General features: G+C 50.6%; 10 protein-coding genes across 10 annotated transcripts; 4 read left to right on the forward strand and 6 right to left on the reverse strand.

Annotated features, from left to right (window-relative positions):
- Nucleotides 1-35: 35 nt before the first annotated feature.
- COCMIDRAFT_91304 (uncharacterized protein) lies at nucleotides 36-510 on the forward strand (the record flags this gene model as incomplete). The annotated part of the gene is made up of 2 exons (XM_007688311.1): nucleotides 36-231; nucleotides 317-510. The coding sequence occupies 2 exons, from the start codon at nucleotides 36-38 to the stop codon at nucleotides 508-510; spliced, it is 390 nt and encodes a 129-aa protein (XP_007686501.1).
- Nucleotides 511-778: 268 nt separating this feature from the next.
- On the reverse strand, nucleotides 779-3,607 carry COCMIDRAFT_25040 (uncharacterized protein; the record flags this gene model as incomplete). Its single annotated transcript, XM_007688275.1, has 1 exon — nucleotides 779-3,607. One exon carries the CDS (start codon nucleotides 3,605-3,607, stop codon nucleotides 779-781), a length of 2,829 nt encoding a protein of 942 aa, XP_007686465.1.
- Nucleotides 3,608-4,154: 547 nt separating this feature from the next.
- Nucleotides 4,155-5,586, reverse strand: COCMIDRAFT_35422 (uncharacterized protein; the record flags this gene model as incomplete). Its single annotated transcript, XM_007688290.1, has 3 exons — nucleotides 4,155-4,908; nucleotides 4,959-5,335; nucleotides 5,542-5,586. The coding sequence occupies 3 exons, from the start codon at nucleotides 5,584-5,586 to the stop codon at nucleotides 4,155-4,157; spliced, it is 1,176 nt and encodes a 391-aa protein (XP_007686480.1).
- Nucleotides 5,587-9,304: 3,718 nt separating this feature from the next.
- Nucleotides 9,305-9,838, reverse strand: COCMIDRAFT_91241 (uncharacterized protein; the record flags this gene model as incomplete). The annotated part of the gene is made up of 1 exon (XM_007688312.1): nucleotides 9,305-9,838. One exon carries the CDS (start codon nucleotides 9,836-9,838, stop codon nucleotides 9,305-9,307), a length of 534 nt encoding a protein of 177 aa, XP_007686502.1.
- Nucleotides 9,839-11,664: 1,826 nt separating this feature from the next.
- On the forward strand, nucleotides 11,665-12,189 carry COCMIDRAFT_91260 (uncharacterized protein; the record flags this gene model as incomplete). Its single annotated transcript, XM_007688313.1, has 1 exon — nucleotides 11,665-12,189. The coding sequence occupies one exon, from the start codon at nucleotides 11,665-11,667 to the stop codon at nucleotides 12,187-12,189; it is 525 nt and encodes a 174-aa protein (XP_007686503.1).
- Nucleotides 12,190-12,684: 495 nt separating this feature from the next.
- On the reverse strand, nucleotides 12,685-13,842 carry COCMIDRAFT_91376 (uncharacterized protein; the record flags this gene model as incomplete). The annotated part of the gene is made up of 1 exon (XM_007688314.1): nucleotides 12,685-13,842. One exon carries the CDS (start codon nucleotides 13,840-13,842, stop codon nucleotides 12,685-12,687), a length of 1,158 nt encoding a protein of 385 aa, XP_007686504.1.
- Nucleotides 13,843-14,819: 977 nt separating this feature from the next.
- On the reverse strand, nucleotides 14,820-17,507 carry COCMIDRAFT_91344 (uncharacterized protein; the record flags this gene model as incomplete). Its single annotated transcript, XM_007688315.1, has 3 exons — nucleotides 14,820-15,558; nucleotides 15,639-15,713; nucleotides 15,829-17,507. The coding sequence occupies 3 exons, from the start codon at nucleotides 17,505-17,507 to the stop codon at nucleotides 14,820-14,822; spliced, it is 2,493 nt and encodes an 830-aa protein (XP_007686505.1).
- A 580-nt stretch (nucleotides 17,508-18,087) lies between these two features.
- On the forward strand, nucleotides 18,088-19,901 carry COCMIDRAFT_91283 (uncharacterized protein; the record flags this gene model as incomplete). Its single annotated transcript, XM_007688316.1, has 3 exons — nucleotides 18,088-18,247; nucleotides 18,369-19,369; nucleotides 19,473-19,901. The coding sequence occupies 3 exons, from the start codon at nucleotides 18,088-18,090 to the stop codon at nucleotides 19,899-19,901; spliced, it is 1,590 nt and encodes a 529-aa protein (XP_007686506.1).
- Nucleotides 19,902-20,350: 449 nt separating this feature from the next.
- On the reverse strand, nucleotides 20,351-21,497 carry COCMIDRAFT_25047 (uncharacterized protein; the record flags this gene model as incomplete). Its single annotated transcript, XM_007688276.1, has 2 exons — nucleotides 20,351-21,185; nucleotides 21,274-21,497. 2 exons carry the CDS (start codon nucleotides 21,495-21,497, stop codon nucleotides 20,351-20,353), a joined length of 1,059 nt encoding a protein of 352 aa, XP_007686466.1.
- A 609-nt stretch (nucleotides 21,498-22,106) lies between these two features.
- COCMIDRAFT_25048 (uncharacterized protein) lies at nucleotides 22,107-23,909 on the forward strand (the record flags this gene model as incomplete). Its single annotated transcript, XM_007688277.1, has 1 exon — nucleotides 22,107-23,909. One exon carries the CDS (start codon nucleotides 22,107-22,109, stop codon nucleotides 23,907-23,909), a length of 1,803 nt encoding a protein of 600 aa, XP_007686467.1.
- Between the last annotated feature and the right edge of the window lie 475 nt (nucleotides 23,910-24,384).

Below are 24,384 nucleotides of genomic sequence, written 5' to 3' on the forward strand. Positions count from 1 at the left end.
AAGGAAATAAATTCCAAAAAACGTCTCAAGAAATCATGCCTCGCCTTAACGCAATCATCCTCCTCCTCTTCTCTCTCGCATACCCAATCACCGCGCAATTCGGCTTCTTCGACCAAATGTTCGGCGGGGGAAACCACCACGGCGGTCACAACCACGGCGGCGGCCACAATCACGGTGAAGCACAAAACGTGCGGAGCGATAGTAGTTGGTATCAGGCGCAGTATGAAGGCGGTACGTTCCCTCCCCTTCTACCCCCATATACACATATGTGTAAAACTTTTTTTTTTCAAACGGTTTGGCTAATGTAAAATAATAGCGCAATGCTCACACTACCTCTGCCCCGGTACACTGTCCTGCGTCCACTTCCCGCATCACTGCCCTTGCGCGTGGGAAAATGTAGAAGATAAGGTTGAGCTTGGGGATGGAATTGCGATTTGTGGGTCCAAGGGGGGATGGAAGGAGGGCGAGTTTGCGAAGAAGGTGGAGTTGGCGAGGAAGGGGTTGCTTTGATTCTTCTGTCGGGGACACGAAGTAGATGGGGAATGGGATCAAGTCTGGGAGTTTGAATGGAGTACGGAGAAGATTTGGGGTTATAGAACAATAGGCGTTGGAAACCTCGATTGATGGACTTTTTGGAAATGCGTGCATGGATTCATACCAAAAATATCATATTCACATTGAAAAAAAAAGAGCGGCCTTCAAGCAAGCCAAAGAGAAAACGCCCCGATAGCCGCTCGACCCAAGATCCCCAACTAATATCTTTACAAAAAAACACCATTCAAGCCCGCTTAGCATACTTGTACCGATACGTCTGCTTTCCATCTTTCGCCTCCCTCTCCTCTTCAATTCCCAATTCCTCTCTCCCCCACTGCCTCATTACCACCTTACCCAGCATCTCTCTCTCACTCTCCAGCTCCCTGACACTCTCACTCCACTGCCCATCGCGCTTGCCCACGAGCGTCTTGGCCTTTTCCTTCATCACTTTACTTAGTAGCGCCGCCAATTTTTCATCCATGGCTTTGTTGACAGCCTCGTGGTCTGCTTCTTTGGTAGCCAGGAGAGATTGTAGGGATGCGTTTTCTGTGCGAAGGGCAGAAATGGTGGATTCGAGTGTGGAGATGGTGGGAGAAGAAGAGCCTGAGCGTGTGGACTTGTGCGTTTTGACTTCTTTACGGAGGGCTGAAACTTCTGACTTTAGTGCTTTGATGTCGGCAAGTTGGGTGCGGATGATGCTGCGGAGGCTAGTGATCTCCGCGGCTTGAGTGTTGGTAGCCATTGCAGATGCGCCAGTTGTCGTGTCATGGTCATCGATGGTAGAGTCGTCATCGTCTTGGCTCAAGACCTGTTGTGCTGCAGTGTTACGTAGTGTTTCGACTTCTTCTTTGATCCGCTTGAGGTCTCGTGTTATGCGTCGCTTTTCGCTGCGCTCTTGCTCCAGGAGTGCGCCGGCTTTGCGTACGGCGTCTTCGGCCTTGTCGCGGACTCCTTCCATTGTGGTGTCGTGTACTTCAATCATGTCGTCGTGTTGTGTTCGTAATTCTTTAAACTTGGTCTCAACCTCGACCTTCAACTCCTTCATCTTGCTGAGCTTCTTGTCAATGTCGCTGACACGGCGGTCTGCCTCGGCTCGAGCTTCTTTCAACAGATCATTGGCATCTTCCAAGTCTCGTTCAAATCGTTCAGCATCGCCTCTTGCTTGGGCACTTTCACGGTGTGCTTCTGCTAGTTGCTGGCGAAGATTGGCATTACCAGCTTCTAGGCTTTGCAAGCGGCCCTGGTAAGTGTTTATTCGATGCTCAGCCTGTTCCTCCTTCTCAATCATATTTCTCATCTCTTCATCCTTGGTTATGAGCTCCGATTGGAGGACTCGTATGCGAGCTTCCAGCTCGGTGACCTGGCGAGACTGTCCATTATTGGTAGTCTGATCGTCCCCGGTAGCCGTAATTCGAGCTCGAAGTGACTGAACCTCGGTTTCTAGAGAGACTGTGTGTTGAAGTTGTTGGTCTTTTGCAGCATTATCTGCACGTACAGAATCTAGCTGAGACTGGAGAGAGCGAATGTGAGCCTCTAATTCATCAGGCCCAGTTCCGTGGCTGTGTCCAGTAGAGTCCTTTCGTGTACTCTCGAGTTCAGATTGCAGCGCACGAAGGCGAGTGTTGAGATCGAGATTCGTTTGAAACAATTGCTGCTTAGCTTGAGCATCAGCCTTCGCACACTGAACTTCAAAACGCGCATTTTGTAGTTCCCCTTCAAGCTTGACAATGCGTCGAGTTTGCTCAGAGGCAGTTGCTTCGACCGCAGACCAAATTTGATTCTTTTCCCGTGCCTCCTCACGTGCCAGCTTTGCTTCGGCTGTCGCCGTTTGGAGATTGGACTGAAGAGCGTTGGCTCGTGCCTGAACTGACGACAGCTGCTCGGCTAGCAGCAATCGTTTGTTCTCCGCATTCTCGTCTGTTTTATCAGATCGTTGTGCCTCTGTGCCTTTCAAGTCTTGGACCTCTCGCTCATGCGAAAGCTTAGCGTGCGACAGCTCCGCTTGCACCTCGTCTAGGCTCTGGCTCTGTGTCTTGATCTCTTCAGCGAGCTGTCGGTTCGACTCTTCGAGATTTTTCCGCTGGCGCTCAGTTTCTTCGAGCGACTTCAACCGGACATCAGCAGCTGCACGAGCTGCATCATGATCAGCACTTTGACGCTGCATGCTCTTTTCCAGGCTCGACAACTTTTCCTTGTGTTTGTAATTCTCAGCACGGGTGCTTTCGAGTTCGGAACGGGTATACGACAAGATGGTTTCGAGTTCTGTGATACGCGACCTCGAAGACGACTCTTGCTGTTCGAGCTGATGCTGCAGCTCTGCAATCTTGTTGCGGGCGACATCCTGTTCGTTCGTATCAATTATGGCCGAAGTGTGCCGTATGACAGTCTCCAGAGTGGGTTTCCGCGGGGTATCATAGTCCTCGACGGTAGGTTGCAGTGATCGCGCCTTTGGTGGTGAAGACCTAGGAACCTGCAGGAAACTACGCCGGGGCCCATGCAATGGTGTTCCGGTGAGAGCACCGTCCATTTCCGTGTCTGGGAGGTTGCTGAGGAAGCTGCGAACCTTTTCATCATTCTCCATTGATCGTTCCGACACTGCTTTGCTGTGCCGGCGCTCTTCCGATGAGCCGTTTGCGCGCCTATTGGGTGACGCGGTGCGAGACGGCTCGTTTGACTGTTGCCTGGGCTTTTCGACTACGACTACCGGTTCACCCACCTCTGTCGCCTGCCGCCCTTCGCTGCCGTCTGGTATAGCATCCATCCGTGCCGCCGGGCGCTTGGTGTTGGCCTCTTTCCGCGACTTGATTTGCGCCAGGGGCAGATCAGCCGTCATCCAGTAGGTCATGTTCATGGTAAAGTCTTCTGGTCCCTCGATCTCGCTCGTGTCTACACGGTCGACGGGCGGCTGATGACTATGCTCAAGCTCGGTTGATTCGAATGTCGAATTGAGGCCTAAGGCGTCTAGATCCATCTCATACTGCGATCCATCTTGTGAGAGCGGACGCGACGGGCTGCGCTGAGGTGATTGGAAGCGCGTCGGGCTTGCCGTGTACGAAGAATGGGATGGCGCCATTTTGGGTCGACGCGTTGTGCTCGCTGCACTCAGATTAAGACTGTGGTGCGGGAGCGGATAAGAATTGGGCTGATATGGATGTCTGTTTGTTGTGGAAACGCATTTCTAGTCTAGTGCCATGCACGTTCGGGGTTAAGAAATGGTTCGCGCTTATTTCCGGCGCGTTTTGACCTGGCCCCACGAGGAACGCGTGTGGACCCTTCTTATCTGGCTCCCCACTACCATTGTACATGGATATGAGTATGAGACTGCCTGGGCAGGCAGCGCGTGCACTTGGAAAATCATATGTAGAGCGCTTGGAATCAGCAAATCATCGTTGGATTGTGATAAATGGAGAGAGAAGTACAATATACAAGACTCTCCCACCATCATGTCGACTATACTACCGATAGTAAATGCAGAAAAAAGAGAACAACCCCACACCATTTTTGCGGCTAATCAGCCAATGCATACGCATCCAAAGAAAACCCCCCCCGCCCAGGCTACCATAATGCGTAAAATCATCAAGTGCCAGTCGCTCCACACGGACACGGCTCTGTCCAATTCATTACTCATTCGCAGCTGCCACACCGTTCTCTGCACCTCGCAAAGCACCCAGCGCCCGTTGCAACTCTTCCTCTGCGACCATGACTGTACCTGCCCTTGCCGTGCTTAAATAGCTCATCTCAACAGGATCTTGAAGTTGGCGCGTCGTCTCGCCCACCAGCCGACCCGCCACGCCACACACGATACCCGTACTCTCCATGGACAATTCCCTCAGATCAAGCGTGATAGGGGTAAGAAACTCGTCCCTCGAGCCCAGCAAAGTATCTTGGACAAAGTGCGGTAGTAGCGTGTGATCCAGGAGCAGAGCCGCCGATTCAGTGTCGGTTAGCGTGAGGGATAAAAATTTCGGATAAGGCTGTGTAATGAGACATTTTACGAGGCCAAGATGGAGTGCGTCATCGGCAACTGTGGTCCTGCTGTTGCGATTGCGCGCTTGATTCATGCCATCCCGACGGCCTGCGCACTGTACCAGACGGATGCTAGAGTCTACCGTGGGCACAATGTTGCGGCGCTTTAGAGTAGCAAAAGTCTTTGTTTGCAGTTCGGAGATGGTGGTTGGGGGCGGGCTCCTTGGGGGTTGGACTTCCAGGGAAGCGGCCGAATGCTTACGGCCAGGTTGGAAGGAGTTGACGTAGGACGAAGTGTCTTTTTCGAATTGGAATCCGCGCTCTTCGAGTGCTTGCACGACTTGGGAGCGGTGTCGGAGAGGCACGAGAATGTAGTCGGAGAAGTAGGTTGTGATGAAGAAGATGGGTCTAATGTTGCGTCAGCCTTGGATCGTCTTGCACGCAACGATAATACTCACATGCCAGCAAGGGCAAGCGGACTCGTCAGTTCGAGGACACGCTGACCAGCATCTAGTCCTTCGCCGTCGACTTGCATGACGACAAAGTCGTCTTGAGTAATGTTTACGGATTCTCTAGACTCGGCATCGAGTAGAGAGAGAACCGGTACGAACAGTTCATTGGCAAGATCCCTCGAGCATACAATAGAACACTCAACCGGGGTGATGGAGATGTTTACAAAAGGATGCTCGCAGGGCCAGCCGTTTAGAGGCTGTACCGCACCCGAGCCATTGTCAAAGCCATCGCGAGTTGCATTAGGCAACACTAGCTGGAGGATGGACTGAAGAAAGGTACGGTATAGGCGCAATGGAATGTGTATCAGAGCAAGCTCTGTATCCTTGGAAGTAATCATGTTAGCTAAAGCCGACTTGCGAGGGAGAAAAACTTGGTGCGGCAGGGGATGATAAGACGTCGACCCTGCGCAAAGGCGTGCATGAGGGACCCGCCACCAAGGCCGCCCCCGATGTAAAAGACAGATTTTTCTTTTTCTTTTCTTCCCTGCAATGCAGCAAAAGGAGCATGATAAATGGAGAATCGACGTACCAGAATGCGGATGTTGGCAGAGAGAAGGATTAAAGAAGACTCCATTACGCAGGCCCACGGCACGATAAGAATAGTAAGACCGCGATGGAGGTGATGGCTCGCGTGGTGGCAGGGTGCCCACCTGCAGCAGTTTTCCGATTTGGTAAGTCGTATAGATCAAGCAGGCTGCTAGTACAATGGGGCAAGCGTTTGAGGATCGTGGGAAAAAGCAAGGGAGGCTTTTTTAATCCGACGCTATCACCAGAAGGAAGCGCAGATGCGGGGGGAGGGGAGGTAACCAGATTATCGGTTGATGTGTTCTTGTCCAACGGGCCAGTGCGAAGTGTCGTTTTTGAAGCCGAAATTCATCCCACAAAGTTTGCTGAGCGAGGGCGAGTCAGGCAGATGATGAAAGCAGGAGTGAGAGGAGCAGGGGCAGAAGAGAGAGAGAGAGAGCGAGAGAGAGAGCCAGAAGCCGCTGTATGCGACGGCAGGACGTCAGAGTGGAGGGCAAGGGTAGGGGGAGGTCAGTGTGGTCAGGGAGAAGTCTGGGGTAGGAGATGCAGATAGCGTGGGGACGGGTGCAGATTGGGGGACTGCAATTGGCTGGCGGGCGGGTCGAGGGTAACAAAAGGGTCGACGAGGGCTAGGGGAGGGTTAAGGTTGGTGTTCAGGGCAGGGAGTGCAACGCGCAGGCAAAGGCCTGGGACGGCGTGGGATGGTCGGTCGGGTCCGAAACAGGCGCTGCGCGTAGGGCGGAAATGGTGCCGCTGACGTCGATGTTGAGGAAGCGTGGGGGGGGAGGGGAGAGGGTTGGTGTGTATGGATGGATGGATGGACGACCGGATGTGAGCACTGGGCCTGTATACTTGCGGAGTACGTACCGCTATGGGTGCGCGAGCGGGAGCCGGGGGCGGATGGGCGTATGGGCGTTTTTGAGGCAGCGTGGATGCTTTTGTATCTGGCGCCGACATCCAAGTGGCTAGTAAACTGTGACTCGACGAGGGAGAGACTCGGAGAAATTTCCATGCCCGTCCGCGCCATGCCCCATCATAGTAGAGCTGTCCTGTTCTGGGAGGCAAAGCGGCAGAGGGGTGAGCATCGCACTGGACATGGGCAGAGCATGAGGCCAGCATGCGCAGTGTTACTGTACTATTCACTTGGGGTTGTACGGCGCCGTGGCTGCAGCCGGCGGTTTGAGGCCCTCTGGCCCTGTGGGAGCTCAACACCTACTGTGCACTACCACTACCACTACCCACGACTACAAAAAACCATACTAGCATGGGCCCCACAGGCAGGCTATCTTGCTTGACTCGGCACTGTGATATGTATGCGCCCGTGCTACTGCTAGTCGCCACGCTCCATCTCCATCCAGCGCCTCCCCACTGTCCCGTCACCAACCGAGGAGCGTCATCGCCGGCCATATACAGACACACGCAAACACACCCTCATACATAATATCTACACTCGGCCCATGGGCGTCAGCTTTGGAGGCGCCGTCGCGTGTCACCACCACGCTGCCTACCCCGCATCCACGCCCTCATCTTGTCTGTGCGCCTCATGCTCACACTCACACTCACACCTACACCGCAGCAATGACGGGCACACGACTCGCTCCATGACGTGCTCGCGCCTCCAAGCCAACACCACGGCTACCTGCAGCTCGGGAGAACTGCTTTGACAAAGCCGCCTGGCCTAGTAGTACATGTACCAATACCACTTACACGTACAACCTTTCAAGACTATGAATAGGTCCGATTCCATCCTCTCTTCCGACCCCACTACTACCACTACTACCACCATCACCACCGCCGCCATTGCCATCGTCATCGCTACCATGCTCTACTGGCATCGTCTGCTGCATATGCACTGCACGTCTTAGAGCCTGAGAATAGAAGAGGAAGAAGAAGAAAAAACGCTTACGCAGGGCGTCTGCATGACAGGCGTGGGGTGTCACTTTCAGCTGCCATTCTGATTGCACTCGCTCCCTCTCTACCCCTCGCCAGCGCATCCTTCGACTCCGCTATTCCCACCCATTGCCTTGGTGCCTCCACTCTCAACGGATGTCGGGACACCACCCGCTGTGCATGCCATGCTCTGAATCCCATGGACCTTGCATCCAACGCTGACTCCCTCCAAGCCAATCAAGGCCCTCCCCACACAGAGACGGTGGCTTGCCCAATATGGCCATGGGCCAACCATTGCACTCCACCACGCTACCACCGCAGCATCGACTAACGATGCAACCATTTATCTTGCAGCAAGCCCACCGTCGCCTTCCTTGCCCAGTCTCGCTTCTCGTGTTCACCCTATATTGCACACGACCCGACTGGACACTAACTTGCTCCCTAAACAACTTGTCACCGATCACCGATAAACGACATGCTTCTGGGTTAGACAAATCCTGCACCAAACAACTCGTGACATGTATCTCGTGGCACAAGCTCACTTGCCAATACAAGGCGACCCAACTATCGGTCACAGATCTAGACAAGAAGAAGAAGAAAGAGATGAAATCCCAAACAAGCTCCATGAGGCGTCCTGGCTCTGGCGAATGATAACGTGTCATCAAATCATAAAGTGCCGGAGAGGAAAGCTTCCGCGCGGCACATGGAATGGATGCGATTTTCAACTGTCAACACAGATAAACGATATCCACCCAAGCGGAGCCTTTGACTTTGATTATAACCGTTTTGATATTGGGAGTTCGCTTCTCGTGCCTTGGAAATAATGCGGCATTGGTTCCGGAAAGAGAGGGAGAGCGTCCGTCTTGATCTCGGCCGAGCCTTTGAATTGTTGGTAATGTCCCAACATCAAAAAAAAGGCACCCCGAACGATACAGCCGCCCCAGAACTCTGCTTTGCATCTCTGCAGGTTGGGCTCGTCAGAAATCGTTTTCCAGTCGCCTCAATGGCCTACGTAGAAGCGTCCTAGCGGTCTTGCTTGGCAAAGGAAGTAGTGAAACAATGCCTCCAAGTACCGCTGTAGGCTTTATGACTGGTTAAGACTACATAAAAAGCTTATTCTAGTTGTCAGCGATAAACTGATAAGAACTTAAGCTTTCCTCCGATTTATGTTAAACCTCGGCGAGTATACGGTAAGTTAGATGCAGATCTAGTGAGATTCAAGTAAACGTTACGATGCTTAGAATTTTTAACTTGAAGCTCCACGCAAACATAGCTAATACTGAACGTTCTTTAGGCAACCAGAATGTAGCCTGTAAGCTTGAGGTCGAGCTTATTGTGTAAGCACAGGACCGTGGGCCTTATGAGCGAAGAGTAAGCAATAATCAAAAATAAGCATACACACCTGGACATTAGTTTTCAGAAGAAGACCGGCCGGCGCCCGAGTATTGGGGACGCACTCTCACCGAACAAAGACCGATACTGTCGACAACATGCACACTTTTTTCATCAGGCCCCGACCTTGTGGTACATCACTATGAACTCTACGATCTATAGGGAGATCAGCGTCATGGAAGTGAGACTATATAGCGAGGAAGTAGCTGCTATGATACCAGCCATTATCTATCAGTAAATATTCTGTCAGCGTTCCTACCAGGATTTAATTACTTACCGTCATCATCGCCGCCCACAATCAAGTACAACCGCCTCCTTGATTTAGAAGTCTGGTGGGGTTCATTTAGAAGCTGGACCTAGTTTATATCTAATTAGTGTGAAAAAGTTTGATTTTAATGAACTATAGTTGTATCTCTATTCCATGTCTATGCAAAACGATGTAATCCCTAGACGACGAATTCTTCATGCCTGGGTAGTATGATAAATCAAGTAGATGCATACTTCAACAAATGACTAAACGCCTCCCTAAGCCAAGCACTATTCAGCACCACCGGCAAAGTACTCCTTCTTATCGGATCAACCTCCAGCATCGCCGCAATCACGCTTCTCGCTTTCTCAGACGGTATCTGGCACAACAACCTATCCTCATCTTCCCTCTCCCCACACTCCCTCCCATCCTCAACTTCCTCCAGATAAACACCAAACGCTCCATTTTCCTCCAGCCCACCCAACACCATCTCCGGCTCCCAAGGATACACCCCTAACCACAACCTCACAAACACCACCCCAAGTGCCCACACATCCGCCTTCTCCATATCAAAAAACCGCTCCCCATGCACTTCCGGCGCCATCGTAACCGGGGTCCCAATCCAATTCGCCCAGCTTGCCACTCGCGCTCCCGTAAGCATATCGCGAGATGCGGCTGCGCTGCCGAAATCAATCACTCTGACCGTGCCGTCCCGCGCCACCAGTATATTCTCAACCTTCAAATCACGATGCGCGATCCCGTGTTCATGCATGTGGGCTACGGCGTCAACGACTTGTGCGAAAAGACAGCTTATAGCGTCGAAGGACCAGTGCCGGTCGGCCCACCGGTCGTAGTCGAGGAGGTCGAGGAGAGGAAAGGGGACGAATTCCATTTCCATTTCCCAGTACCCATGCGTGGCGGACTCGATGTAGGTTAGCGAGTGCGTGGCTGCGATGTTAGGGTGGACGAGGCTGTGGCCGATCCAGTATTCCTGGTGGATCTGATCTGGGGTGCTGGAGTTGGGGAAGAAGCGTTTTAGTGCTGTGGCGGATGAGGGGGAGAAGAGGACTTGGCCATCTGTGCCTTCGCCGATAGTATTGTTTTCTTGGAAATTGGGGGCGAGGTCGGGGTAGATGGTGTTTAGGTCGGCGAGGCCGGGTGTGCATTGCCAGGGGATGGAAGAGGCTTGGGAGGATTGGAGGAGTGAGAGGATGAGGATGGTGGTGAGGGGGATCGAGAGCATGGTAGGAGGGAAAGGAGAGGGAGTTGGGTCTAGATGGAAGCAATCACGGCGGAAATGTAATTTATTAGTGCTTTAGTGACTATAGTAGTATCATGTTATCGAATGCTAACAATGTTGGAGTGTGGCTGTAAAATGCCGAAGCTCATGGCAGCCACGCTCTAGGGCGCTTACAGACTACTAAAGATATTTGTGAGGCTGATTCATGGTATCCTTGCATGAATCTAGGCGAAAAATGGAAAGACATCACCCGCCTTCAGACACCTGTATAGTAAACAACGGCTTCGCAGCACACAAGAAGCTCGCACTAATCTGTGCTGACCAGGCATACTGACGACTCGACTCTATTGCAACGATGTACCTCATAATCAGCTGGTTACTAACTACTACGGCCAACTCGCATGGTTATTTCTAGTCTATGGCAGGCAGCACCGTTGAACCCGGTTAAATGTGCACGTCTACTAAAATCCCATTGTCCCACGTTGCAGTCCTCCGGCCCGATACGGGGCTGAAATAGCTGAACTTGGAGTGGAGGCTCAGCTGGTATGCTGTCAACTTATCCTCAGATCTAAGCTTTTTAGGGTAGGAGAATATGTGAGGCTGAGTGACAGCCGTCAGCACGATATCTCGGAAGGATCGGACCCCACCACTGCGCAGCTGAGACTAGGCCTAAAAAGGGAATTTAGGATCGCGACATCATGAGATTGAAGGCCTAAAGGGATATTGTAATCTCCGAAATCGCGCGTAACGCCTGATAACTAGCTATGTATGTAGCTTACTGTAGTAATTATCCGTTTTGGGGGCAGCTCACCAGCCACTCTAAGCGGTACAGGCAACTACTCGTGTGTCAGTTTGTATAGTACTGTGTAGCCTTTTGTGATGTTGATATACATGCTGTATGTAGTCTAACAAATATCCTATAGGACGAGAGTACAGGAATAAATGGAAAGTTAGCCATAACAATATCTATCTCGCAAAAGTCCTTGGCATGGCGTGAGCAGGGACGTCGAACATCTCAAACGATACAATGGCACATATACCCTCTGCATCAGCACGGATGTCGTCATCACTCTTGATCGAGTGTAGCTAGAAGTCGAGTCATCAGTTTTACCCGGAACGTTGTGCAAAATAGCCGATACGGAGGCAATACGTACAGACGCTAGGATTAGTAGCGTGGATGGTACCATCGTTATGTCCAGCTCAAAATAGAACATAGGTAAAAGATGAGTATATATTCGAGCTGAACGCCCTGTTAGAAGACTCACAACTCACAACCCACCTCCTCTACCTCCTCTTCCATCTCTCACAGCTTAACCTTACTCACAAACGTCTCCTTAAACTTCACATCTACCTTCACCATGAAGTTCTCCAGCATCGTCTTCCTTCCCCTTCTAGCGGGCGCCGTTTCGGCTGCCGCCATCCCAGCTCCTGCTGTCCTTGCTGAGGTTGCCATCCGCGAGGCCAGTCCTCCCCACAAGACTGCGACATTCAAGGAGCGTGAGGCCAGTCCTCCTCACAAGACCGCACCTTTTAAAGAGCGCGAAGCAAGCCCACCCCACAAGACGGCGCCATTCAAGCGTAGCCCTCCACACAAGACTGCCCCGTTCAAGAGGGACGCCGTGGAAGCTCCTTGGAAGCGTAGCCCACCACATAAGACTGCTCCTTTCAAAGAGCGTGAGGCCAGCCCTCCTCACAAGACCGCACCCTTCAAGCGGGAGGCAAGCCCACCTCACAAGACTGCTCCTTTCAAGAGGGATCCCAGCCCTCCCCATAAGACGGCGCCATTCAAGGAGCGTGAAGCAAGCCCACCTCACAAGACTGCGCCATTCAAGCGTGAAGCCAGTCCTCCTCATAAGACCGCTCCTTTCAAGCGTGAGGACTAGGGTGGCCCACCTTACAAGACTGCTTCCTCTAAACGCACCGCAGCCGCCGGAAAGCTACAGAAGACAAACCTTTGGCCGATCTCAAGATGTTATTTTCAATTGAAGCTTCAAGGTGTGAAAGAATTTCTGTATGAATGAAGGATGAGGGTGCTGTTTTCACATTAGATGAGTAATGAAGAATACACGGAAATTTATTGAACTGAAATTCGGATAAGTAATGTGCTATTGGAACCCGACTTTGAATGGTATTATTCGATACTACTCCATTGAATGACGGCTAGGTGCTTTACGAAATTCCTACATTATTCTCCCTTTTCTTGGCCTCAGTAAAAGGAAAACTTGCCAGCCTCTTTCGCTGTACTTACGTACCAAGCTCAGGTGCTTCTACCAGCCTTAAACTGCGTAACATCCAAGCTCTATGTTACCCTGTCATAATTAATATCTATTAATGTCAAGCATAGTAGTCGGTCCTGGAAGCTCAGAGCGTCCCGCACTCTAGACAGTAATGTCCCGTCCCATCAGCCTCAACTGCCCAGTAATCTCCTCAGGGTTCTTATCACCAACTTCCCGCTGCAACATCGGCGTCCAGTCAAGCACGAGATTCCGCAAATAATTCAGCGGAAACGGAACATGATGGAAGAGCCTCCCAACAAAATATGCCGATTCAACCATGTGTGTCGTATGTGCCAGCTGATACCCCTCGTACCGCTCCAGCGCGTTCGCAACCGCATTTGTGTCGGAGAGATCAATCTTGTACAGACTCTGCGCAATGAAATACCCGTCTGAGATTGACATTCCCGCGCCGTAAGCAGCGTAGGGAGATGTAGCGTGTGCGGCGTCTCCAGCAAGACTCATGCGGCCCTTGGACCATTTCTTAAGTGGCACTCTATCACGGATTGGCCACATGACAACATCTTCTGGTGCAGTACCCTGCACCAGGTCACTGAGGGGTCCCGGAAATCTTTTCGACAGCATCTGAGCACGGCTCTTAAGGTCTTCTTCTACGGGTTTGTCATCAGGCCATGACTCGACGAACCACCACTGGAGGCCTTTGCGGCCCTGGCTCAGAAGAGGTCCGTATGTGCCCTGGACTTGGGGATCGTGGGTGATGACGCATTCGTCGGGGATGACGCCGTCGGTGGTATCGAAGGTGAAGCCGCCGATAACGTGGAGGTCGTGGTTTCTTCGTGGACTTTGGCCCCAAAGGTGAGTGCGGACGGAAGAGTCGATGCCATCGGCACCGATGACGACGGCGGCTTGGACGATGGTACCGTCGCCTAATGTCATCCGGACACAGTCGCCCGTGTCTTCGAATGCAGTCACTGACTTATTGAATTCCATGACGCCCTCAGGGATAGCTGACAACATCCGCTTGTACAGATCTGGTCGCAAAAGCCCAAGGAAACCACCGTCGTATTTCTCCACGACATCATCTGCCAGCCGTACCGTAGCACGTACATGTCCACTGGGGTTCCGGAATGTGGTTGCAGGCGAGGCAGCTCCGAGGTCCGTGGTATTCACGCCCATGCACTTGAGTGCATGTATGGCCGGTGGCCATAGGTTGAGGATGTTTCCCGCTGGCCTGGCATAGGGATATCGTTCATACACCTTGACGTCGATGCCGGCTTTGATGCATCCGAGGGCTATTGCCATGCCAGCAGGCCCACCACCAATCACTGCAACACCGACATCGAACTTGGTGTCGTGTGCCATCAGTCCAACGCAGTAATGGTGAATAGGAAGATTGCTGGAAAATTGATATGGAAGTGATAAGGGAAAACACCCGGGAGCATCAAAAGGCTCATACCGTCTCTATAATAAAGACTGCTTCTTATCATACCGAATCATACTCAGGTGCACTCTCTCCCCTCTTGCCGAGGGATCGGGATCGGGATCGGGTTGTCGTGACCCCACTCCCCAGCCCGTGAATCCCCAACAAGCGACTCCGCATTTTGTCAGGTAGATTGGGCTAATCTGCATTGCCGAGTCCAGATAAGACGCGTAGTAAATGTGCGCGTTGTGCGATGCCAATGGGCTGAGAAGCTAGCGAGTTGCCGATGCATGGACTGGGGTGGGGTGGCTTGGAAAGATCCCGAGCCGACGCATCGACGCTGGTTGCCACCACACTCCACTCTTCGATTGATCAGTAAGATCCTCGGCATTAGAAGCTTTAGCTCTCCACATGCCGAAGTGAAACAAGGTAAATGCATTGGTGTTTGGACTAGGAGGAGAGATGCCTATGCTAGCAGATGTATCAATATTGGCGTTTGGATTCCGCAGCCACGTGACTCAATGAGAAGCATTGGTAGTTGTGGCTCTATTACACAAGTCAGGAGCATGTCACCCGCAAGCCCATAAAGGTGCTTGTAGATGTTCTAGTGTGGGAAAAACTAGTACATACTGCGTTTTATGCTGCGATAGTGAATGATCCGACGCCTGGTCTCGGGAACAATGCACTTCCATGTGGAGGTTCCGGTCGGCATCTTTTTTAGTTAGACCTTTCGTAACCAAACCCCAGCCGAGAGGGCTTTTATCGTGTATGCGCACGGGTATGACTCGTCGCATCGATTCCGTTGTGAGCGGGATCTAATCCGCAATCCAATAGCGCGTTTCAACGACTATATAAAATCTCACAGTTGTATTTGGTGCTCAATGTCCCGCCCATCTAAGAGCTGAGAGAAGTTGGCCCAATTCCATCCAAGCTCATCCATGATCATTGGAGAGTTATCTTCAATCCACCAGTCTGAACAGGTCAAGTCGTTGTGACCATCAAGGGTACTCATCTGCCCGCTTGGAATCAGGCTAAAAATCTCCCCACTACCCTGAGCAGGCGAAGCACTTTGCTCTGGGACTTGCCACAGAGGATTCCATGCCGAAATTGGGATCTGTTCTCTAGTGGTAGGCTCTGGCGGAAGCGTGGAACTTTCAGTTTCTGATCGGTGCGATGGCCTTGGCCGATTATGCCTGTGAGATCCTGTAGCCGCTGTTACAAATGCGTTAAGTTTGTTGAGAGCGAATTCGAGCTCTCTCTTCACTCTTTCCAAGGTATTTGCATCCTTGACTGCAAGCGCTGCAGCTTTTAGAAGCTCCCGGTCCATGCTTGCCATTCTTGAGTTTTGCCGCGTTACCACGAACACAGCCAGAGCGCCCATAGCATGCAGTGGACCGGCCAGACTCGGGAGTACAGGATAAGTCTGATTCTCTGATGATTCCAGAAACAGACGCAAGATCTTGCGCGCTGAATTGGCAGCTAAGCTCTGTCCATTCCTCACAGCATACTCCCATGGTTCGTCCTTTGCAATGACATCGACGGAGAGACGAATAGCCTTCTCGCTAATGAGAAGACTGTTACGGGTTACTATGATCACGCTTCCCGTGAAATTCAATGTCAGCGTTATATGGTCTTCTAGTCCAAGTCCTTGCCACTGAGAAAGGGAGTTTGCACGTACGCTATGTGATATTGCATTGCAATAAACGACGCAAACGGATGTGTTCTGGAATTGAACAATATGTCCATAATCGGGCTGTTTATATGCATAACGCATTAGCTTCCAATCCAAACCTTGCAGCCATGGTATTGTTGGGGTTATGGATACGGCTATGAGAGCAAGTGCCAAAGAAGAAGACCCGAAAACTTACCTGTAACCAGACGGACAAACATCCGATGCCCAACTCATCAATTTCACACAAGATAGGCCTATTGTTCGGACCTTTTCTCTTACCAATTCTGTTACGTTTTCATGATTTTTTTCATCCTCCTTCCGGCTGACCTGGACGCATAATCTGCCCACATCGCTTAGTACCGTAGCCAGACTCAGAGCGATCTCGCATATGGGGTACTGCAGCTGTTGCTGCGACCGATTTGTCGAGTCTCTGTTCTCGATTCCATGCTCCCTGTCCCCAAGCCCACTAGAACCAGGTAGCAAGTCCGGACAATCATCTGCAATGAGTGACGCTCTCCCGAGTTCAAAAGAGAGAAATTTCTCGAATGAAAAAACACTAATCCAAACATTCCGTCTTTCTTCTCTAAGCAGTAAGTGAGGCGACTGTTTTGGCAAGCCCAGTGAGATAGCCATGGAGACAGCTAGGCTCATTGTATGTCCGGCTGCAGCCAGATTCTCATGACATCGTAGCGCCATAGATAATAGAGTGACAGCTCGAAGAGCATCAATCGTGACTTGCTGCAACACCAAGCCAAGAAGACTCTGAGAGTACTCCAGACACCCCTCAGCATCGAAGCCAAGATGGTGGTTGGGCCTTGAGCTATGGCCAAGTATCATAACGAGATATACCTGCATCAGCACTGCGAGCCCATACTGTTGTGTGAAAGACTTGGGGCCATCTGTATATGCCCTTTGAGCTACATGCCTGATTTTGTCTGGCTGGAGGACAGGAAACACGATGTTTGGGCCCTCGAGAAACCAGTCAATCAAGGCTGATAGTGTTTCCTGCTCTGGAAAACCCCAAATTTTTAAGAAAATTGGTAATAGCGAGTCTTTTTGTGTAGTTCCACCGTCACTAGCCGGGTCGCTGTCGGACTGTTCTGCTTGGCGAGGGCCTGATCGAGGGATCTGGAGACGGTGACGTGCGAGATCTAGCCAGCTGGTCATGAAGTCGAGAGAGGTGTTACCGGAGTCGGCATGTATGATGGGTAAACGGGATCTAAGCTCAGGTCTATCATCCTCACCCTGTGTGGTACTAGAGCGGTGGGTCGATGTGCCTTGAGTTTGACGCGCGGGATAGCTGCAAGCCGGATTTGAGATGATGGTATCGTCATTCTCTGCTTGTGGCGGGCCCTGAATACTAGATAAAGCAGTATCTTCTTCAGTAGTTATTGTCTCATTTTCATGATCCTGTTGTCGCCGGTCTCGGCGAGAAGCGGGAGCACTTCTCCTATCCTCATGAGTTGGTATTGTTGATAACGTGGCTGCACGTCTTGAAATTGAATTGGAGTCAATTTGGTCTTGTCTCGCCGTCTCTTCTATCTCACTACGATGCTGCGATTTACCAGCTTCATGCCGCCGAACGTCAAGCCATGGTTGACGGCGGTTTCTGGTGACGCATTGGATTCCGGCGGCTGAACAAGCATAGCACGACGGTTGGCCCTCATCGCAGCGGGTTTTACGTGAGCGACAATAATCACAGGCGAAGTTGATCCGACGTCGTTTCGACGATGGTCCTGGGTTGTTGCCGCTAGTACTGCGAGTAGAGGTCGAGGGCGATGGTGTTAAAAAATGGGGGCCAGTCGCGGTGGTCCCGGCTGTCGCGCCAGACTCGTCGTGGGCTGCGCTATGCGATCGCATTGCCGATGAGGGCATGGTGACACCGAACCGAGTGACAGTACGTGATGCCGATGATGCAGAAGACGGAGTTGGGAGAAGGCGACATGTCAGTGGGTACCTCGGCTCGGTAAGTCAAATTGACCCGCCACACTAGTTCGTTACTGTCCTTGTTTGCGGGTTGAAAGGCGGGGAAATCGGAAACACAAGAGACTAACGCTGTCAGAGAAGAACTTGGCCGAGTCTGGAGCGCTTGACAAGACCCCAATATCGTGATTCTCCAGATTTCCCCCACACCCCAGATTCCATCTGTATCGGATACAGCTAGCTCTAGCTAGCTCTAGCTTGGTTCTTCGTGATGTGGAGGGAGAGGCGATTAGGCTCTGTATACAAAAGCTCCACGTCGTTGTACGTGTCCAAAATGGCCATCCAGTGGACCTAAACGCAGCCTGTCCTATCGTCGATAACACACCTATTCGACGGAGACAGGTCATCTGCACCACTTCAAGAAGGGTGCTTTGAAGTCACTTATTATCTATTTGTCACTTGGTTCTTTATTGTTCCTAGCAAATCTATAACAGCTTCCTCAACACCTTATATCGAGGAAAGGAGCGCGATCATGAGTAAATTGGAGGATGTGGAGTCGAAGACTCAGGTTGAGTTCGTGGAAAGTTTGAGCGACAAACCTCTTGGCCCGGCCACTACTGATTATGGAACTATCAATCTTTTTCAAGATGGATCTGTTGTTCTTGTCCCTACCCCCAGCAGTGATCCAAAGGGTAAGCTCAGAGAACCTACTCTCATTTTCCATCTCCCGCGCCCACCTTAGCAAGCCGTGCTGATACAAGTGCGTTCGGTCAATCCTCTCGATTTCACGCTGACATTTTCTTCCTGCTATAGATCCCCTAAATCTACCGACATGGCACAAATACTTGATTATATTCCTTGTCGGAGTATACAGCGCTATCGCTGTACTCGGAACCTCTGGCCTTGGTGCTGTCATGCCCTCAGTCATGAAGGCCTACCCCCACGATGACCCCGCCCGCGTTACTGATCTCGTCACCTATCCGACTCTTTTTATGGGTATTGGTAACCTTATATCCATGCCTCTAACGCTGACAATTGGTCGCCGACCAGTTTTCCTGTTTTCCCTGCTCCTTCTCATCATCACTGGCTTTTGGTGCGCTTATTCCACCACCCTCACTAGCCATATTGCCGGCCGAAATATATTCAGCATGGCGGCAGGCCAAAGCGAGGCCCTTGCTCCTTTCATCGTTGAGGAAATTCATTTTCTCCATGAGAGGAGTAGCAAGTTGTCGTGGTTCATCGGCGTCCAAACTGTCGGTACAGCTGTCTTGTTTGTCATGACAACAAACGTTGTTCCGCCCTTTGGCCTGAAGTGGTGGTATCTCACCATCACTTTCTTGATCATTGCTACATTCATTCTTTCCATCTTCTTCGTGGTTGAGACCATGTACGAACGCAAAGTGGATGAGCACGACGACGCTTCAGCCGATGGGAAACTCGTGGCTGGCAAGAGACGCGAACTTCGACCAGATATCTATGGCCCACGCTCTCTACGTCACGACTTGAAAGTCTTCCACCACAAGCCGGTCTGGTCACGAGTGACCGACTTCTACATTGACACTGGAAAGGGCTTTTTTATCCCTACCATTTTCTGGATTCTACTCTTCAACGGTGCCTTCTTGGGCGTCTACATCTACCAGTCCTCTACTTTTGCTGTTATCTTGACACAACCGCCGTACAAGTTTGCCTTTGGCGTGCTAGGGTGGGTCCAGATTTTCCAAATCGCAGTTGTCATGGTCCTAATCCCACTTTTGGGCTATGGCACTGATCGCTTCTCTAAATGGATGAGTAAGCGAAGCGGCGGCGTCTTCAAGGTACGTTCAGAATCTTGTAACTTGTTCTCTCATCATATTTCGCAATCTTCCTGCTTGTTTTGTCGGATTTTCGCTAACATCTGGGGTTCTTTACCCTCATTAGCCCGAGTTCCGACTTGTGTCTCTCATCTTCCCAACTGTGGCAACAGTCTTGGGCTGTGTTATCTATGGCCAGGCTGGCGCTCATCCTTTTAAGTACCACTGGATGGGGATTGCAGCCCCCTTTCACATGTGTTATCTAGGTTTCCTAACCGCTAATTTGATTGGTATCACCTATGCGGTCGATGCTTTCCCTCAGAAGGCAGGTGCCTTGTTGATGGTTATCTGCGTCGGTCGAGGGTTCATCTCCTTTGGTCTGAGCTACTCTACTGTTCCAGCCATCAAGGCTACTGGTTATGATGGCGCCATGAATATCTTAGCTGGTATTATCGGCGGTCTCATGGCTCTTGGTATACCGATTTACTTTTTCGGCCCTCGCATTCGCAAGTGGGCTGTCAAAACCTTGTGGCCAGGGCTTACTGAAGCGAAGTAAGGTGTTTGGCTCATTCAATTTTGAGAAATCGAGATGGTTTAGTGGTTGTTTTGAAAATTCTAATTATTCATATGATCCTTTCCTTGTCCAGGCATTCTCCTGGTTTACATAGGTGATACTGAGATTACATGAAATGTGTTCAACTCCTCACCTGTTCACGTGATGTGCCCAAATGACGAGAAGAAGCGAGTGGCCGACTTTACTAAAGAACACATGTATACAAAGGAAGTGATCTTGATCTTTTGTAATAATCCTCTTTATCGATGTCTGAGAAGTGTTCCTGTGAGATTGGCTGGTTGTAGGCTCCGGGATATCGAACTCAAAGATATCGACACCTAGGAAGTCGAAACTAGTTATTTCAATAGTTCAATTTGATCTGATACTAGTATATACGCTGAGGGTTACAAGTGTCATAAAAACATCGCATGAATCCAGCCCTTTCAAGAAAATCAAGCTGACAATGTCCCGATATATGGAATTCCCGTCAATTCAAACCCTCGTTTTGATAACTCTACCGGCTTTCTCGGCTTCCCTGTGTTGTAAGGACAAGGCTCATTGTCGCGGATAATAGGTAAGCCACCCACGTGCCTAGCATTGGGCCAGTGAGTAGTACTTTGAGTAGTGTAAAACGCGTCCTTCTTCCGCAATAAGTCCTCTTCCGAGGCCTCGGCAACTGGCATATAGCATGTGTAGATGCAGAAACGCGGTCTGTCACCTGTTGGGCTAAGGTTGTAATGAGGTGTGCGGCTGTCCCAGAGGAGAAGGTCACCAGGTTCAGCGTTGAGCTTCACCCACTCGCAGCCCTTGTCCTCCAACCACTTCATGCCTTCTTTGGTGAAACCGTACCATTCTTTGGTCCACGCCCAGATCTTATCGGGCTCATCTTTGAACTGCTCGTGAAACTCTTCGCTAAGAAGGTGAGCACCCTTGCAAACGATGAGGCCGCCGTCATTATCGCTGTTTGGCAGCAGATTGACCAGCCCTTGTAGGCAGCGAAAACCGGGCTTTTCCGGATCTTGATCCTGATGTGGCCATGGGTTGTTTTCTTTGAGATCTTTGCGGTTGGGAAATGCCATGTTTGATGCATCAAAGGAGACGATAAGGTCTTTTGTATCATACACCTTCTCGAAAGCTCCAACGACTCCAGGCTCCTGGCGTACTGACCAAGCGAATGTTTCGTGTGCAATACCGTATCCGAGACACATGCCCTTCTCGTTGATTATGGGCATTTTCGATTCCACAACGGTCGATGGGTCATCGCGCTTGAACCCCAGTCCGCCAGCACTAACAAATAGAGATTCACGATTAGCCTATGTCTATTTCCAAGGCGAATGTGCTTTGCGCAAGGAATTCCAAGCGTTGATTTACTTACAAGTTTTCGAGCCAGGACATCATCTCCTCAGCATAGCCATCTGCACGATCACGAGGGATGGCACCTTTGACCACGACATATCCATCTCGGATGATATCGTCACGCCAATCACCATACACAAGCCCCTCTTGACGGAACAGTCTTTTTGGGCCTGATGGCTGAGGCTTGAATTTGGGTACCTCTACAGGCGCTTCTGACAATGTAGTTTGAACAGTGGTGGACATGGTGTCGGTGTTAAGGAATAAAGAAGATAGACACAAGATTGGTTCGTACTGTATTGGTAGAGTGACAGTGTCTCTGTACTCTTGTTGACTCGAATGATGGCGTTTGTCTTCTAAACTTATATGAGAACCTTAGCAGTGGCTTGTTTCAATCTAAGTCTGCTGCTGATGGGAACGCGATGACCGATCGATACCCCTCACTGTTGGGGACCATTGATCGGTTCGGCTCGGTTCGGCTCGGGAACCATTTGCCTGTAACTTCCGCTAGCCGTAAGTGGAAGGATGTGGGGTACAAGGAGTTACCGATGGCGGGGACCCCTGCATCAGAGTAGTCGCTTGCCCATCAGAATTACTAGTTTCTCCCAAACCATTGTCAGGATTAGCATCCAGGCATGACAACTGGATGTTCGGATAGCGTGGAGTTCTTTCGGAGGCACATGTGGAGGTTAGTCCAGGCCGGACAAGACACCTCGCTCCGCATCCCGATTTGAGTATCCATTATTCTTTCGAGACAGTATATTATTAATGAGTGGGATGCATCTTCTTTGCCGACTACCTTCCTTCTAAACTCCCTCTCCTTATATCCAGCTCAATCGTTGAGCATCCGACACGATGCTTGTCAACCAGAATAAGTCCAGCTCAAATTATGGAGTTGAAATCCCTATTGAACCTCTTACACCAGCCAAAGTTGGTGAGGGTGGTTATGAAGGTCTAAAACCGCGCAAAGAAGTGCTTCCTAAGGGCTGGCGACATCCATCACACCCTGGAACAAAGGCTTTACCGTGCGATATCCTCGTGGAACATGATGTGGCCATTCCTGCAAGAGATGGCGTTACGCTTTATACGGATATTCTAAGGCCGACGGAACCTGAATCTGGCGTTGTTACCAAAGTCCCAGCGCTCATTTGCTGGGGACCGTTCGGCAAGAAGTTCAATGGCATCGACTCTCTACGATACATGACGCCGTGGAACCTTGGTGTTCCTGCAGACGCTCTTTCCGGCTTGGAGAAGTTTGAAGCTCCAGATCCAGCAGACTGGGTACCCAAAGGCTACGCTATTGTTAACATCGATTCACGAGGGGCTGGTGATAGCGGTGGCACCATGGTTATTATGGGTCAACAAGAAGCCGAGGACGGTTACGACGCGATCGAGCACATTGCGAAATTGTCTTGGTGCGATGGTTCGGTCGGTCTTGTTGGCAACTCTCACTTAGCAATCGTGCAATGGTTCATCGCAGCCCTGCGTCCACCGAGCCTAAAGGCTATCGCGCCCTGGGAAGGCTGTGGTGATCTGTACCGCGAGCAATTCGCACGCGGTGGAATTTACGCTGGAGACCTCTTCGATAAGCTCATTGTCAAACATATGCTACACGGCAACGGTAATCTGGAGAGCTTCAGGTTAATGTTCGAAAAGCACCCATTGGCCAATCGTTGGTGGAACGATAAGAGGCCCGATATGAAGAAGATCAACGTACCAACATACATCACCGGCACCTGGACCAATACAATGCACGGAATGGGCGCTATTAGAGGATGGCTCGAGGTGGATACTCCTCAAAAATGGCTTAGATGGCACCCGTGGCAGGAATGGTATGACCTATGGGGAAACAACCAGGCAAAAGAAGAACTCTTCTCCTTTTTCGATCATTTCCTTAAGGGTGCTGACAATGGCTGGGAAAAGACCCCGCGAGTCCGGATGGCCGTCTTGCGCTTTGGAAAAAAGGAGCCCCAATCATACGAGAACATCGTCGAAGAAGACTTCCCACCTGCTCGAACCGAATACCGCGAAGCCTACCTTGGTCAAGACCAGAAGCTGCTCTTCGGCGATGCAGGTTCAAGCGCTACTTTGAGCTACAACTCTGAAACAGACGATTCCATCACCTTCACCCATAAGTTCCCGGAAACGACTCGGATTATGGGCCTTCCAAAGGCCGTTTTGTACATGTCTTGCCCCGATCACGACGACATGGATGTCTACGTTACTATCGAAAAGCTGGACAAGAACGGTGAACAGATGATGAATCTCAACATCCCTTGGGGTGGCATCCCAGTAAAATCCTTCAGCGAGTTCAAGCCAGAAGAAGCTACAGAAGTGGTGGTGTACAAAGGACCATGCGGCATCCTGAGAGCATCGCATCGCGCAATCGACGAGTCAAAGAGCATGCACCCGCACTGGCCGTTCCATCCTCATGATAAGGAGGAAAAGATAACTCCCGGTGACGTTGTCCGTTTAGACATTGGTATCTGGGCTACGGGCATCGAGTTTGAAGCTGGCGAAAGCATTAGAATTGTGGTAGGTGGACGCAATAGGTGTGTAAGCAATTTCGGGTCCGATAAGCACGTCAAGAATCGCGGAAAACATCAGGTTCACATCGGTGGTGAGCACAAGAGCCACATCGTTCTGCCGTTTGTATAAATTATGGTTAGCTGCATGTAAAATAAATCGAGAGTCCAAATCTCTGCCCCTCCAAAAATAAAAGTAGCTATGAGACTAAGAGAATTGATTCTGAAGACTGTTCTGCACTCGAAATCAAGTTTTTTTTTCAAACTTTTCGACTTTCAGGGAGAGGTTTCAAGTTTAAGTGCCGAAGAAGCTTTTTCGTTTTCTCCTCGTTTGACCATCGCACAGAATTCTGAATTTAAATCACTGTACCTAGCCAATAGAAAAAGCTGTATAGCCAATATAATAGTCATCGTAAAATATATAAACGTTCGAATCCTATTTACCGGCCTTTCGGAAGCTCTTCGTAACCTTTCTCCTACATACGACCCAGCCATCTGGCGTGGTGCACTCACGCTCATAGTGGTGATCAAATTACTATTTTCATTGTATAGTTGAGTAGACATGATACTTTTCTATAGTAGTGATTGAGTTGTAGGTCGCGATAATC

Source organism: Bipolaris oryzae (genome assembly GCF_000523455.1).
Source record: "Bipolaris oryzae ATCC 44560 unplaced genomic scaffold scaffold_40, whole genome shotgun sequence".
NCBI lineage: Eukaryota > Fungi > Ascomycota > Dothideomycetes > Pleosporales > Pleosporaceae > Bipolaris > Bipolaris oryzae.